Source organism: Equus quagga, chromosome 3 (assembly GCF_021613505.1).
Source record: "Equus quagga isolate Etosha38 chromosome 3, UCLA_HA_Equagga_1.0, whole genome shotgun sequence".
NCBI lineage: Eukaryota > Metazoa > Chordata > Mammalia > Perissodactyla > Equidae > Equus > Equus quagga.
In genome coordinates, this window is record NC_060269.1 from 42,491,679 (window position 1) to 42,508,552 (window position 16,874).

The 16,874-nt window shown below is 38.4% G+C and overlaps 1 protein-coding gene across 2 annotated transcripts in view; it reads left to right on the forward strand.

Moving 5' to 3' along the window:
- Positions 1 to 16,874, forward strand: part of GUCY1B1 (guanylate cyclase 1 soluble subunit beta 1) — a 46,854-nt gene that overhangs the window by 698 nt on the left and 29,282 nt on the right. For both annotated transcript variants that reach the window (XM_046656923.1, XM_046656922.1), the window contains exons 2-3: positions 436 to 509; positions 15,724 to 15,824. In XM_046656923.1, the coding sequence (XP_046512879.1) occupies positions 436 to 509; positions 15,724 to 15,824 (175 nt within the window). The remainder of the gene's footprint in view (positions 1 to 435; positions 510 to 15,723; positions 15,825 to 16,874) is intronic.

Sequence of the window (16,874 nt, forward strand, 5' to 3'; positions counted from 1 at the left end):
CCGCGCTGCGCCGCGCCGCGGGTTCCCGAGCTCGGGAAGGGGACGTGCGGCCAAGGCTCGGGGTCTTCCCGGCTCTGCCGGCCTCGCTGGTGCGAGAGGCTGAGCGCGGGCAGCTGGGGAGGCGCCGGGTTCGCATCCCTTCCGCCACGCTTTCCCGGATGCCCAGCCGGCGTCGGAACGGTGACAGGTGAGCAGGGTCAGAAGATGGCATGGTGTGGGGCAGATGGTGACTGAGAGGATCTGCCCTTGATTCGGGCGGGGGTTGCGACCCTCTGATGCCCCTCTGGAGCACCAAGTACCCCGAATAGAGCAGAACCCGGGGGTGAGGTATAAGGTTAAACCACCGCAGCGGCAGCAGATGCATGAGCCTCGACTTCAAGCCCCTTCCCACCCACAACTGGGTCCTGACGCTCAGATCTCCCCCTGTCCCCGCAGTACGGATTTGTGAATCACGCGCTGGAGCTGCTGGTGATCCGCAATTACGGCCCGGAGGTGTGGGAAGACATCAAGTAAGTGACTGGCTCCTCTAGCTCCCGCCCGGCGCTGGCGCCACCTCGGGGGGTCCGGGGCGGCCCCCGCCCCTCGCTTCGTCCCCCGCTTCCTGCTCGGTCGGTCGCGGGCGCGCATCCTCGGAGCTGCCTCCGCCCGCCGCGGCCGGCTGCAGCTGCGCTCCCACGCTCCGGGGCGCGGACCCGGAGAGGAGGGGCGGCGGGCGGGGCCGGAGCGCGAGAGCCAGGAGAAGGAGCCCCCGGGTCACCGCGGTCTCCAGACCCGGCCGGAGCGTGGGAACGCGCTGCCAGCTCCGGGGCGGCTCCCAGGCTCTGCAGGCCGGCGGCTCCCACGCGGAGAGGGGCCGGGGGACCACAAAGGCCTCCGCGACGTTCAAGTTCCCAGAGGCCTTAGAAACAAATGGAAGACCTGGGCTCCTTTGTAATTCACACACCTTGCAGACACATAAAATAGTTAAGCCTTTTCCATATACTAAAACTCACTTGAGACTATTTCTTGAGCCACTGTGAATCAAGTGCATTTATTCATCTGAAATAAAGTGAAATTGGACTGTTTTTCCTTTCATTTTTCCAAACCCTTCCTCCTCCCCCGCTTTCTTTTGGTTTCCCCTGTGGTGAAGGCTGTCACTTGTGGGAGAGCATCTTAGATTCGGTCTAGAGTTGTGAGCCCAGTGCTCTGGATGTGAAGGGGAATACCACAGCCGCCTGCGAGTTTAAGCCTGTTGGAATAATGGGTCATCTCTGCAGGCACATTGAGCATTGCAATCTGAGAAAGTTCTCTATCTTTTCTTCTCTCTTATCCTGGTGAAATTTGCATTTCACTTGTATAGATGACCACAACCAACTAGCTACACCAAACCCATATATATGGATTTTCTTATTAGAACAACGATCTGTCACATTCAAACAGAGGTAGAGGGAGTGGTTACTGGGAGGGCAGAGGAGAACACGTGGTTATTATTTACTCTCATTTCTTGTACTCACTGATTTCATTTTGTTATATCAAGTAGGTGATACTTTCATGCTATTTTTTTACCCAAATACATTGCAATTATTAGCAATCAATTCTAACAGGCCTTATTATGCAGTTACATGATAGTGATTTCTTATAAATATCTGTTTCCATGGAAATGACCAGGGTTAACTATTAAGCTCTAGAATGCAACTTTTCCTTCCCTTGGGTCTGTATCATTGAGCACTGTTTCACGTTCCGTAGGCTATTTGTGTTACCCACACGACACACTAATACAAAGAGAAACGTGTGGTTAAATCAGACGAGAATCCAGGCACTAAAGCTTAGCGTGGGATTTGGATTTTTTGTCCATCTTAATACCTTACTAATTTTGGTTTTACTTGCTAGAGTTCTAGAGAAGGCAGACACCAAGAGCGAGATTTTAAACAGTGTAGCTTAAGGCTAGGGTTATTCGTAAGTGGCTGTCTTTGTGAATAAAGCATCATGTGTATCCCCCACATGATATTTTCTCATCCGTAGATGGAAATTCCCAAATTTCCTGGTGGATATGCTATGACAATGAGTATGTTTAGAATTTTGAGAGCACGATAAAAGATGGCTGTTATGGTTGAACAGTCATTATCTATTTTAACCAGATTTAGAATGTATGTCCTACTAATTATCAATTTAGATCATGATGAAAGAGGTGAAAAATTATACCTCATGGAGAAATGTATCAGAAATTTAAAAAATTAAATTATCAAGCAATTTGTTGTCTTGGCCATATTTTCCCCAGAGAGGGTCGAATATCTAAAAATAAACAAATTCTGCTGATGTGACAACTTAACTCTGCCAAATCACACTAAGGATACTGTTGCATCCCACTTTGAAAAACAATTTATTAATTTTTAATTAATATCTTTTAACTAATTTATTTCTAAGTTGCTTTGAACAGTATTCTTAATGTGTTCAAGTGCTAACAATTTAAATCATTCGAAACATTTTTTTTTCTGGTAAAATGAAACGAATCATATGGGTCTTTTTCTTATAAAATTACCTCAGGACTGTGTGCCCCTGCAAGGAAAATACTATTAGTTAAACTAGCATTTGTAATCCAGGTGTTAATTTTGATTCTTTTTTGTCTAAGCATCCCTTTTGGTGGAGCCTATGTAGTTTTGGATACGGCTTAGTATGTGAACTAGAGAACGTTGCTCAGCTTTCTGCATTGAGGGGAGTAAAGCAACCCGTTGGTTTCCAACCCAGTCAGGACCCCAGAGGGATTGCTGTGTGCTCAGCGGAAGAGCGCATGTTTAGCACAGCAGAGAGCTTCCCACTGCCTGGGCTCAGGAGAGGAGAAATTGGAGGAGTTTTTAAAAAATATTCCTTGGAAGATTCTGATCCTTCCTCCCAATCTCATCCTCTACTCCAGGGAAGACCGCTTCAGTCAATGGTCCTCAATACTTTTACTTTTAACTTTTTATGAAAAGCTACATATATGAAAAAAAAATTGTACGTTGTTTCTTTAAGTACTGAAGTCCTCTATCTTCCTTTTTAATCTGTCTAAATTGGTGTTTATAAAATTTTATATAATACTTTTTTTGTTTAGTAGGAAGTGGCCATCCATCCTTCATGAGAAAGGACGCCAAACATTTAATGACAAATAAAACCTAAGTAACAGATTCCAGACAGAAAATTCTAAGTGGATAAGAGCCAAAAATACTTCATTGTAAATTCAGTATCCACTTACACTCTCACCAACAATATAACTATTTCGCAAGAGCTTTAAATTCCTCTTTTTAAGAAAAAGAAAAATTTCTAGACCAAGAGTTGGCAGACTTTCTCTTAAAGGGCCAGATAGTAAATATTTTAGGTGCTGCAGGGCAAGAGTGAATATTGAGGATATTATCTAGGTACCTATGTAACTATTAAAATGTAACCATTTAGAAATGTAAAAACCATCTTTGCTCCCGGATCACACAAAAACAGGTGGTGAGCTGGATTGACCCGCCGACTGTAGATTGCGAACCTCTGATCTTGACCATAAATACATGTGCAAACACAAAGGAGACCTCCAAATCTACTTCAAATCTTGTTTTGTTGGATTTCTTTTAATTTTCAGATGGTCCTTCTAGAAACCATGGTTCCTAAGTGAGGAGAAAAATCAATCATCATTTCAGAAAAAGCATGAAGTCAGGAAATACATGTTAGAAAGCGTGTAAATATTTGACTTAATCATCTCTGTCATCCTACCATCAGTACTGGCAAAACTAATCATTGCATCAAATTCCTGGCTTCGATTTTAGATTTTCTAACTTCACTGGAACATAAAGATGGATTCGAAAAACAAAACACAGAAGATGATTAAAATTCTGTTAAAAACAAACTAAAACACCTTCTGAAAACTAATTATTTTGCCTGGAGTCAAGCAGGTTTAGGAACAAATTAAAAATAGATTTGAAATTCCAAAGGGCTACACAGTGTGTTAATTAATGCTGCTCTCTTGTACTAAAAGATCTGAGATAAACATTTGAATCAAAATTTTGGTGTGAGATTTGAAAGTGATGTGATAACATTCTTAGTTGATAAACATTGGAGTAAATCCCTCTAGAAGAGGGTCAATCATCTCTGAGTGAAGATTACATATATGTTTACCATGGTTTTATCTGATTTACCTATAGCGGGGCAGCATACTTTTTCATTGATTCATTCATTCCTTGTTTCATTCTCTAGTTAGGCTTATTTTTAATGAGCATAGTCTAGTGTTTTGGGCAGCGAGAATAGAAATGTGAGTGCTATACTCCTTGCTTTCAAATATAATCCAGAGATACAGGATATTTGTCATCTTATTGTTTCTTGATTTTTCTGCTGTAAAATATGGAAACATTTGACTGTTGGATAGTATATTCTGTTCTTCCAGTTTTGAAATTAATATATCTAGTTGAATTTGCTAATCATGAATTAATCATTATGGTTCATATAAGCAAATGCTTTGCTATAGGCTAGTTATGTGACTTTCCTATTTGCCTAAATTTTCCAAGCCTCAGCTGCATAAGGAAAAAACACCTACCTTATAGGATTGTTGTAATGCATTGAAAAATTTCTGTATAAACTGCCTAACACCGTTCTTAAAATATAATTGCTTACTAAATGGTAGTAGCTATTATTAATTTTACTCCGGAATCAACAGTTTTCAACTTTTTTCTTCGCCAGCTCACCTGAAAGATATGCAGCTCTCCTTTAAATAACAGTAGCTCATTGAAGTCTACATACTACACTAGTGTAAATGCGCCCTCATCACGCTGGGATAACTTCGCTGTCATATTCATGAGGCTCTATAAACAAAGTTCTATAACTTTCTGTACCCATGCTCAAGTAGGTTTTATAATATTAACGATACTTTATATTATAAAAGCGGTTTAAAATTTGCTGAGTCCTTTACTCTCTGTAATTTCACGTGAGTGCTAAAACATCCATTTGAAATGAGAAAGACTTTCTAGCTCAATTTTTTCCCCGGCTTCATTGGTATATAATTGGCACATAACATTGGGTAAGTTTAAAGTGTGCAATGTGTTGATTAGATACCTTTATAAATTGCAAAATGATTTCTACCGTAGTCTTACCTACCACCTCCATCCTGTCACACGGTTACCCATTCTTTTTTGTGGTAAGAACATTTCAGATCTACTTGCTTAGCAATATTCAAGTATATGATACAGTATTATTACCTATAGTCACCATGCTGTACATTAGATCCCCAAACTTATTAATCTTGTGACTGGTTGTCTGTACCCTTTGAACAATATCTCCCCATTTTCCCCACCCCCCAACCCCTGGTAACCACCACTCTATCCTCTGTTTCTCTGAATTTGTCGTTTTTAGATTCCACATATAAGTGAGCTCAATGTTTTTTGTTTTTTTTTTTTAATGATAAAGCTGAGTTTTCAGAGGTTAAATGAGTGGTCTAGGGAATTATACACAAGAAGCTGAAGCGTCAGAACTCCCACCCTGCTCTTCTGGTGCCAAGTCCACTGCTTCTTTTAAGATAGAATGGGAGCTAAAAAGGAAACTCTATTAATTTTTGTACCTAGAAACTTTCTCAGTACAAATAAACAAGTTAATATACAGATGAAAAATAGGCAAACTAGGTAATTGTTAGGATCAGGAACTTTTTCTGTAGAAAGATCTGCTTGTTGGCCTGAAAGATAAAGGAAGGCACAGTATGTTAGCTAATAAGCTTACTAACATATGAAGTTATTTCTGCAGGTGGAACTAAATATCCTGTATAAACTCCTTCACGGACCTACCAGTGAGCTCTTTGCATGGGGTTCTCTTGGGAGCTGGACTATGTCTGATGAGCGGCATGGCCCCTAAGTGATGAGCCAGGTGGTCATAGCCCTGTCTCAGGGTTTTTCTTTAACAATCTGAAGTATCCCCCAGAGATCAAGCGGGGTCTTTGTTTTCCTTACACTCTGCCATCTTCGAGAATTAAAAAAAATCATAGGAGCATATTATTTAATTAGGTGTGTCAGAGAAGGAGCTTTGCACGTTAAAATGAGCAACAGAAGAGAAATCGGAAAATCTGTATTCTCCCTCTTAACATACTCAGACCTAGTTATGGCAAATGTTAACTAGACATTGGTGCTATTAGCAAGGAACAATGTCCTTTCAACTCTCTTGCCTCTCCCAGAACAAGGGACTCTAGCAAATGTTTCTCTTCAATGTGTTGGAAAGCGATAGTTGTGGCTCAATACTGTGCAGACATCAACAGGAAAACCCACTTAAAGAAATCTGCATAACTGGCCCAGTTCGGAGGGTGACTCCTTAGAAGATGTGATTACTTACAGCTTTTCTATTGGCTCCTCTGCTTCTTTGTTCATTAAAGAGGAAACAGTCGGGAAAATGGGGTCTTTGTTTAAGTCTAGCAAAAGGGAGTACCTTTTGCTATAGCAGAAGATGTTGAGGTTAAAGAGCTTTCCACTCCAAGCAAAAGGTAAACATTCTGAAGTATTTATTGTATCTCTTTGGTACTATGGCTTTGGTTTTATTGCATATTCTGATCTACTTGCCACTCATTGTTGGATCATGAAATATTAAATTGTTGCTGTATTGAAATTCTTTGTGGTCAATCTTTAAATCACCCAAACGTGGGAACCTTTCAGTCCACATGTCCCACTTGCTGTCAGCACTCCAGCCTCGTGGGCCTGTTTTCATTCCTGAACCATACTGTGTGTTTACACGTGTCAGGATAACGCCTGGGCTTAGGAGGGTCTCCTTTTCTGCACTGTCCCCACCCCCTCCCATAAACATAAATAAGTCTCAGCTTTGAGATAGCCAAACAAATGTCACTTTTTAAGGGAAGACTTCTCTCATCTCCAAAACTGTGCTTTTCCTTCATAGTACATGCAAGCATTTATAATTATGCGTTACTACTATTATTTAATTAATGTCTGCCTTGTCTCACTAGACTTTAGCCTCTACGACTATTGCCTCAGAGAAAACCTCCCTCTTTCTCTCTCTTTCGTGTGTGTGTGTGTGTGTGTGTATATATATATATATATGAATTATCTTACACATTTTACTTTCCAGAGAATAGAGCATGTGTGTATTCATCACAGATATTTTTTTTCTGTAACCAGGATTTGTTATGTCAGAATGGTGGCATCTTCAACTACTATTTAATAAAATATAAGCTCTGTTGAAATGGGCATTTGTTGTATCAGCAAAGACAGAAGATTTAGCAATAAATGATGGGATCTCCTTTTGGAAGGGTCAGAGTTCGTACATGGATATAATGGAAGGATCAAGGACACTGCTGTTGGGTTATCAATTTCATATACCAAAAGACAGTTATTTGATTGGATTCAGGACAAGGTGGAATCCTTTAGCAAGTGTCTAAAGGCGGGTGTCTGTGGTGCTGTTTAAAGTCAGTGTCATAGACTATAGATAAATGGTTGCAGTACCGAAATTAAATTTAAAAACCAGATGAGAATGATCACCATGTCATTCAATTTTGAATGTATATTTAATATATATTATCAACATAGATGTATATTTATATATATTGGACACTTACCTTATGGTTCTGTAGTCACAGTCCTAACTGCTTTATATTCATTGTCTCACCTAATCCTCAGAACCACCATAGAAAGCAGAGTGGTTCGTTATTCTCATTCTATAAACAAGAGAACTGAGGCTTTAAGACTTTAAGACCCTCCTTCAGACCGCTCAGCTGTTAATCCTCAGAGCAGGGATTTGGACCTGGGTAGGCTTATAATGATCATATTGTGTGCTTTCCCCCAAAGAGAAGGACCCAGGACTTTCTCCTGTCCAAAGACAAACAATTTAGTGTGGACCTGGCAACATATTTGTGTGTTAGTACTACCCATTTGTTTGTTTGTTTGCTTGTTTTATTGGAATATTCAAACACTCATACAGGTGGTTTTGACTATCATGTTTTTAAAGGTGGTTTTATTCACCAACCGGGACATCTACTAAAGAAAAGCAGAGTCTCAGAAATTTTGAGCAATTTATTTATTTTTGGAAGAGTTGTGACTCAGTGTGCTCACGAGGCAAGTTGATGAAGTACACACACAAGGGTCTCAGTGAATTCATTTGTCTGATGAAGCTATTGAAATTGGCTCATAGGAAATGTCTGTGGATGTGTCTTCAGAATTCCGGCAATTACTAATGAGGCTCTTGTGGCAAGCTGGACACAGCCAGAAAAAAATGCAATGATATATCAAGAGCAATGTTACTTTGCCTCAATCCATGTCAGTCCTGAGAGCATTTGCTGTTGCAGTTTACAGCACTTGGATGAGTGAACGCACTGACTTGAAAGAATTGACTTTACCACCTGAAAAAGGGTCCAACTAGGAAGCCATGGGCTGCATTTATAGGGCCTGTCTCTCCCCTTGGCAGCTCCCTCAAACTAGAGTCTCTCCTATAGGGATTCAGACTCATTTGGAATCATTGGATTGGGCTGTTGAAAATGGACAGACCATTAATGCTTCACAGCTACTCAGAAAAAGGCAATGCAAATTTTTTAATTTTTCAGATATTAGATATAATTATCTGTGTTTTATGGTGGGAGATTTTAATTTTAATAATGGTTGAGCACAATTCAGCATTTATGATGTCCTTACAGCTTATTAAAAATGGACCATTCTTTGGGCGGGCCTGGTGGCATGGTGGTGAAGTTGGCACACTCCACTTCAGTGGCCTGGGGTTAGCAGTTTCAGATCCTGGGTGTGGACCTACACACGGCTTATCAAGCCATGCTGTGGCAGGCATCTCACATTTAAAATAGAGGAAGATGGGAACAGATGTTAGCTCAGGGCTAATCTTCCTCAACAGAAAAAGAAACAAAAGGGCCATCCTGAGACTTATTGTCAATATGACGTGTACATACTGTCTTTTAATACACTGTGTGCTGTGAGAATGATTTTTAAAGAATCAGGACCCTTTTGAGCTGTCATTGGTCAGGTTGATTTTTTGATGTATACTGACCTTTCCTGCCTGAAACCAGAACTTATTTTGTGACTCCATTTTCAAGATCCCTGTATTTAGGCTCTCCCATTTCAGAACACCTCTTTTCATATCTCCATGGGAAACTACTTAAAAGCCAGCAGTCCTTGCAGTATACTAAACTTAATAAAAAAAAAATGTATAATTGCAGGAGCCCAGTGTCAGAATAGGATTTCAGGTTTTGTACATTCACATTTTGTAGTTAAGGAATATCTCCTTAAATATGGAGTTAGGAGAAATGCTGCCTGGATATTTCTGACAAATTATATAGCTAGATTTTAAAAAATAAAAAATCCACGCATTTGAAAACACACTATGGACTTTTGCCAATAATATTTGAGTATTTGATTTTTTAGCAGGGAGTTTAGAAACATGTGGGGTAAATATATTTAATTAATTATTTCATTTCTTTTAAAACACGTACATATTTATTGAGCACCTTCTCTGTTCCAGGCACTTGAGTTAGGCACTAGTGATTAAAAAAACACAATACATAAACAAAACCCACAAAATGACAAAATACCACCATAATAAAAATACCTACTACCTTTTTGGGGAGAGGTAATTAGTGTAAATAAATGATGATTTTAAATTCCAACAAATAACCATCTCTAAAAGTAAGTAGGAAATGAATTGCTACTGGGAAAATTCTTCGTGTAGATGTACTCAATATTTAAACACTTATTGTGGCTACAAATATGTAGAATATGGTTATTTCTCATTTTGTCCCCAGATGAGAGTTCGGTCTTTATTTTTTAAAGCTCTTTGGAGAGATAGAACTTGTTTGTTTTTGGCTATTTGAATTAATAAATTCTATCAACTAATTAACACATAAGTGCACCTTTAGATTAATTATATCGAGGCTGAATAAAAATTCCCAAGACATTGTTGTCATTCTTCTTTCCCTCTTCTTCCACTTGCCATTTCTTCTTCCTCATCTTACCCCTTGTCCTTCATCTTTTTTCAACTACTGGACAATTGCCAGTTAGATGTATTGGGCATTAAGTGTCTGAGAAACATATTCTCAGCTCTTGACATAGATTAATTCTGCCATTTAACATGACTCCAGGTATGTACTGCTGTCACTCGATTTTACAGATGAGGAAACTGAAAAATCAGTAAGTGAACTTGCCCGAGTTTAGTGCAACCACATATGAGATTAACTTAGTTGCTTCTTTTGCACACTGTGTGAGGAAAGACCCCGATTTATGATATGGATGAAACCAAGTGAGTTTCTCTCTGTCAAGGTTTACTTGTGAACCAAAGGACGTGCCTTTTTACCTCATCCCATCTCATGTAGGCCAACTTAAAAATAAACTCTCTAAATATGTATACTGTCTGCTGACCTCTTTCATCCAGTAATGCACCATGTAGAAAAATTGGATGCTTAACCCAAACACAGTTATTGAGTATTTAAGTAAAGACAACACGAACTACTCCAAGTCATACTTTTTGGAAATGGTGAGGACTGTATTCGTTTGGGGTTATTCAAGGGATTTTTAAAATAGTAATAATAGGAAGCAACAGAATGTAAAAGCACAAACTCGGATATATGATGGTAGCAATTCTATTGGTTGCCATTTGATAGATGAGCACTATTGAATACATTTTAGTCCAGTTTACCTTTGGCTTCACATGATATTCATTGTCCTCTAAAAATTATTGAAAAAAAGTATGTCCAAAATCTTTCATTTTTGGGAACATTTTAAATTATTTCTCAGAGTAACCCGTGGTTTTCCTCACGTGTAAATTAAATATAATGTAAATAATAGGGAATTAACTTTGTGTGTAATGCAACAATATAAACAAAGTTGATGCTCAAAAAATATATTCTGGGAGTGGGCCCCGTGGTCGAGTGGTTAAGTTCAGCAGGCTCTGCTTCAGCGGCCTGGGTTTGTGGGTTCAAACCCCAGGCACAGACCTACACACCGCTCATCAGCCATGCTGTGGCAGCATCTCACATATAAAATAGAGGAAGATTGGCAACAGATGTTAGCTTAGGATGAGTCTTACTCATGAAAAAAATGCATATATATGTGTACATATATATATTCTGAAAGAATGAGCCATTCTAGAAAATTTGATTAGTGTACTTGGTTGAATTTGGATAATTTAAGCATGAAAGAAACTCTACGTATAAAGAAAATAAACCTTAAATGTTGTTAGAAATATCTATATATCTGATTCATTCTTTTAAGAAAAAAGCTTGAAAGTTATGGGATGACAAAGTGCGAGATAGAGAATTATGAGGTAATATTATCTGAATTATGTAAATTGTTTATGTAATCTGCATATTAGCTTATTACCCAACTTTCCATACGTTTGCCAGTCACCTCTGAGATTTCACGTAGCCGGTAAAAAAATATCTTCAAAGAAGGAGAGAAGGAAGACTGTCATTTTGGAAGGGAGACCATTAAAACTTCCCTCAAAGAATCGTGTCGGATGTATCTAGAAGATATATCTGAGAGTTTGCTGTTATCACATCTCTGCGCTCTCTGGAAGCTAAAACAATTGACAGCATGAAGTCTGAACAAATATAAATTTACCTAGAAGTTAGAAGGAAAATAGTATTGAGAATTGAGAGACACAGAGAAAGGTTTATTACCTTAAAATTTCTACTAGCTCCAATGGCCATATTGACTGAAATTAATTCATTTGGATATTACTCTTTTTGCACTGTAAATTCTCCTAATAAGTTTAATATATTAAACAAATTTTCAATAAAGTGTTTGTAGTATCTCCAGTTAGCTTTTCCCCTGAAAAGGGGAGAAGATGAAGAATGGGCTACGGAAGGAAGGGAAATGGGTCCAGAAAGATGAGCTCATAGAGATAAATTCTGCCTCTTGAAGTCTTTGCCCAGGTAGATGTTCACTTCTCCAGGAAGCCCCCATGATCGTTATATTTCATATTGCATCCTGCTCCTTTCTTCTCCATCCCTGCTCTCATCTCTTTATTCTGATCTACTTTCTTTTGTAGCATTTGTCGCCTTGTAATAGACTATAAAATTTGAGTCTATATTATGTTTATTGCTTATTGCTTGTTTCTGCCATCTAAAATGTAAGCTTTATGAGGGCAGGGATCTTTATCTATTTCATTCATTGATATAATAATAAAATGCTTAGAAAAGTGCCTGGCCGTAATAGGTGCTCAACTATTTATGGAAAAACACTGGGGGAAAAAAAAGAATAGAAGGCGACCCTAAGTTCCCCAAAATTTCTAAGATAAATGTAAATAAGGAATCCTAAGTATTTGGAATAATTCATTGGAATTCAGCGTGAAATTTTAAAGAGAAGTTGGTTATTTCCTTCTCTGTACTACTGTTTGAGTTATGTCTCAGCCTCCTTCCAGGGAGCATGTTGAGCTTATCACTTCAGGAAGTAAAGCTTCAAAGATAAGGGAGCTTATTTTATAAAAACGAGAGAAAGGAAAGAAGGAATGCATTGACTCATGGTGAGGGGATTTCTAGAGAAATGGCCATTCCTCTGTTTTATGCCGTGGGACTGTGTATTCTGTTTGTACCTCATTCATTTAACAGGTATTATGAATTGGTGCGTGTTTCTGAGAAACTGAGTTTATTACAGAAATTTATATCCTTTGATTTATCCTAGTTGGAAGAAAAAGAATAGGGCACCGTGAGAGTGTGAATTAATGTATACTTTATTATATATTTAAAGTTTATTTATATTTAATTAGAATGCCCTAAATCAGAGGCTTCAAAATTCCAACCTGTAGACCAGTGCTGTTTCATAAAAAAATATTAGTGGCAAAATGAGAAAAATCCGGCTGTCCATATTCTTCAAATCAACAATTCCATTTCTAAGAATTCTTTCTACTTTTACACAGAAATATAATTATTAGCTACAAAGATATTCATCACAACATTGCATATTCTTTTGAAAAGAATAAAAGCAATCTAAATGTCTACTAACCTTTAATATGTCCATACAATGCAATTTTATGCAGTCAAGGTATAGAAGTATATTTATTGATGTGAAAAGATATCTATCAAATAGTATGTCAAAGAAGGAGGTTTGAAAGCAATATGATGTGGTGTGTGTTATCTGTGCAAGAATATCCGAGCGTAAACAACTTGAATATACTGTTAGCAGTGGTTATCTCAAAAGAGTAGAGAAGTTTTTTTAAGTTTTTCCTTTCTTATGTTTTATATTTTTATGCAATTGGAAATTAGAATTAATAAGATATATAATAGCGTTTATCAAAATATGTCAGTGTTTGTACATCATATCTTCATAATTTTGAGATATTTCACTGACTTCTGGTATTAAAAAGACAAGGTTTTGAACATGTATTTCTTTCAATTAATCGCTGTGCATGTGCAGCAAAAGGGAGAAGAATTTGACGTCTTCTGTATGACTCTTTAATTTTTTGAATATGTAGATATGAAAAGCACTGTGGTCATTAGTAATATATCTAATGCTTCAACAGCTTAGAACATACTCTTGCACACTTTATCTCTTTAGAGTTGTGGAAGATGGGTTATGTTATTCCTCATTTTAGAAAAGAGCGATTTTAATGTTTATGTGCTTTATGTGATTTGTCCAAGTTCATACAGCTAGTAAATTCTGGCCTCTGAAATTCAGTTCTCCATGCTTACTAAAATCATGTTCTTTTTTTTCACGTGCATTGTTATGCATAACTGCAGGCAAATAAATAGTATGCTCTGAAGAACATAGGGTATTTTTAAGGATATCTCCATGCCACCGGGACCTAAGACATGCCACCATTTGGCATTTTTCCCTTGAGCAGACACTGGTGTTATAGCCACGAGCAGCAGCTGAGATAGCACAGCTTCAGTGGGAGAGAAAGAGGTTGTGGCCTGCATTGGCAGTATTTAAGGAACTATTCAAGCTACCGTGTTGAAAGTGCACCTAATTACAGTGCCTAGTTTCTCTTGTATTCTCCTGGCAGCATACGGGGATTGAGATGAATTAGATCGAGAGTCAGAGATGGATATCCAAGCTCCAAGTGTTTTTGTGAATTTAACATTGGAAAAGATACCTGGGAACTTGTCACTTCTCTTCTCCCGCTGGCACTATTTTGCATTTCCCCTCCCCTTTGGACACTTGTTTGAGAAAGATAATCCAAATCCTATCAAAATAAATATATTCAAACAATCATGACAACTCTTAAAAATGATATCTATGGGGCCAGCCCAGTGGCAGAGCAGTTAAGTTCGCACCCTCCATTTTGGCAGCCCCGGGTTCACCGGTTCGGATCCAGGGCACAGATGTGCACACCACTTAGCAAGCCATGTTGTGGCAGGCGTTTCACATATAAAGTAGAGGAAGATGGGCACAGATGTTAGCTCAGGGCCAATCTTGCTCAACAAAAAGTGGAGGGTTGGTGGCGGATGTTAGCTCAAGGCTAATTTTCCTCAAAAACAAAATTAAATTAATTTAAAAAACCCCAATAACTATAATTTCCTTTCATTAATCATGTGTATATTTTGAGCTACTGCATTTAATAAGCTAAGGATATGTTAGAAGATTTTATCAGTCCACGTGGAACCTCAAACTTAACATGTTTAAAACACAGGTCTTGATTTTACTCCCCAGGCCACCTCCAGCAGTCTTTCCCAGTTCAGCTACTGATGACAGCATCCTTCCAGTTGCTCAGGCCAAAACCTCAGTGCCATCCTGTGTCCCTTCCTTCTCTCACATCCTGTATCCAGTCCGTCAGCAAATCATGTTGAATTTGCCTTCAGAATCTGTCTGGATTTGGACCACTTCTCGCTCCCTCCACTCCTTCCGCTCTGAATCAAGTCACCAGCATTCTCACCTGAATGGTGGCAGTAGCCTTCTCACTGGTCCCCTTGCTCTGTCCTAGTCCCTTTTGGTCCATTCTCAATGCAGCAGCAGGATTGATCCCTTTAACCTAGTCAGTTCGTCTCACTGCTCATGTCACAGTGCCCAAACCGTCCATCTCTTACAAGTAAATGCCAAGGTCACCCCAGTGTCCACCCAGGCCCCTTGTTACCTCTCTGATCCATTCTCTTACAGCTACTCTGACCCTACGTCTGTTCCAGCGACACTGGCCTCTGCTGTTCCTCTAACCCCCCCAGGCCGCTTCCAACTAGCCCTTTGCGTATGCTCTTCCCTCTACTCAGAACACACTTCCCCAGATTACCCCTGGCTCCTTCCCAGAGCTCCTTCAGACTTTGCTGAATTGCCAGCTTCTCAGTGAAGCTTCCTGGCTGTTGGGCTGTAGCTCAGACTCCGCCTTCTCTGCGTTATTTTCCTCCAAACTACTTACCATTATATATGCTACTTATTAATTTTATACCTCGTCTGTCTCACCTTCTAGAATACATATCTTCCAAGAGGTCAGGTATCTTTGTTTATTTTGCTAAACGCTGTATCCCTAATGCCTGTAACAATGCCTGGCACATATAAAGATTCAACAAACATTTGCTGACTATATTAAACCAAAACTTATTTCTTAATTATGTTTAATATCAGGTATTGTATTGGGCATTAGAGTACTATATAAACATTAGTCTTTCTAAAATACATATGTTATTTTAATTTGAGGTGGGAGAGGTGAAATAATTTCTTCTTAATCACTAAATGTTTAGGTACATGACATTGATTTCAGTGAATTCGCCAAAAGCAAATTTTACTACAGATATAAAACCATTGTTTACACAGTCATTGTAGCTGTAGTAGCTATTTTATCTCAGTTTTTTTCCCTTGTCTCTCTCTCATTTTTGTTTTCCAGAAAAGAGGCACAGTTAGATGAAGAAGGACAGTTTCTTGTCAGAATAATCTATGATGATTCTAAAACTTATGATTTGGTTGCTGCTGCAAGCAAAGTGCTCAGTAAGTTGAAAGTGACTTTCGTTCTTTGGCTAAGTTACACATAGAAGCCCAAAGGAATGCGTGGGCCAGGATCACGTTGAATAGTTGTACGGGTTGTACACTGCACAATCCCGGTGGGGAGGACCTTCACATATAATGTTACGCTCAGGCTACCCTGAGTGCTATTTTTTCTTTTAAAGCTCTTTAGAGAAAGGAGGAGCTCTCTGCCCCTCCCCACAAAAAGTCATGTGTGGGGAAGGAAAAAAATTGTTGATACTTAATATAGTAATAACTTCAGTTACAGTATCAACAATGCAGTAATTACAAAAGTATAGTGTGCAGAAAATGTTATTCTCAAATCTCTTTTGCAATCGTAAGTTTTGTTAGCTATTGGTCAAAGAAAAAGGAAACTGAGATCTACATCAGACAAAGCTCATGCACAGAAGGCAAAGTTCAAAAGAAAACTTCATGGAAAAAAGTTTTTCTCAAAGTCGTCTCCATTATTCTCATAGTGCCTAATTTATAACTAGGCTACAGTGTGAATGGACTAGAAAGAAGCTTTTTAGCTTTGCCAAATATGACTAGAATAGCAAATACTATCTATTGCGAAATACAAGAATTACGAAAAAAGAATGGTAAATTTTTAATAATAAGAAAAATATCCAGCCTCATTAGTAATCAAAATTGAAACAAATATGAAATAATTTTTTTCATATCAATTTGGCAATTAAAAAAATTAAGTATCTAGTGTGGTCAAGGGAAGAGTTAAAGGGGAAATCATACACACTTTTAATCTGATGGGAAATCAAGACAACTTTTCTGGAAAATAATTTTGCATCATCAAAGTCTTTTAAAAAGATGTTCAAATCCTTTGGGAAGTTTTTATAAAGAAATTATTAGATTTATTTGCATTAAGATTTATGTATGTTTTCATTTCGGAGTTACTTATTTTATCAAAAATTGGAACAGCCTGCATTTTTAATTTCAATAAATAAATTATTGCATCTCTATGTTGAGTAAGATGGGGAATAAAATTGATATTGCAGAAAAAATTTAAAAATGTTAGGACAT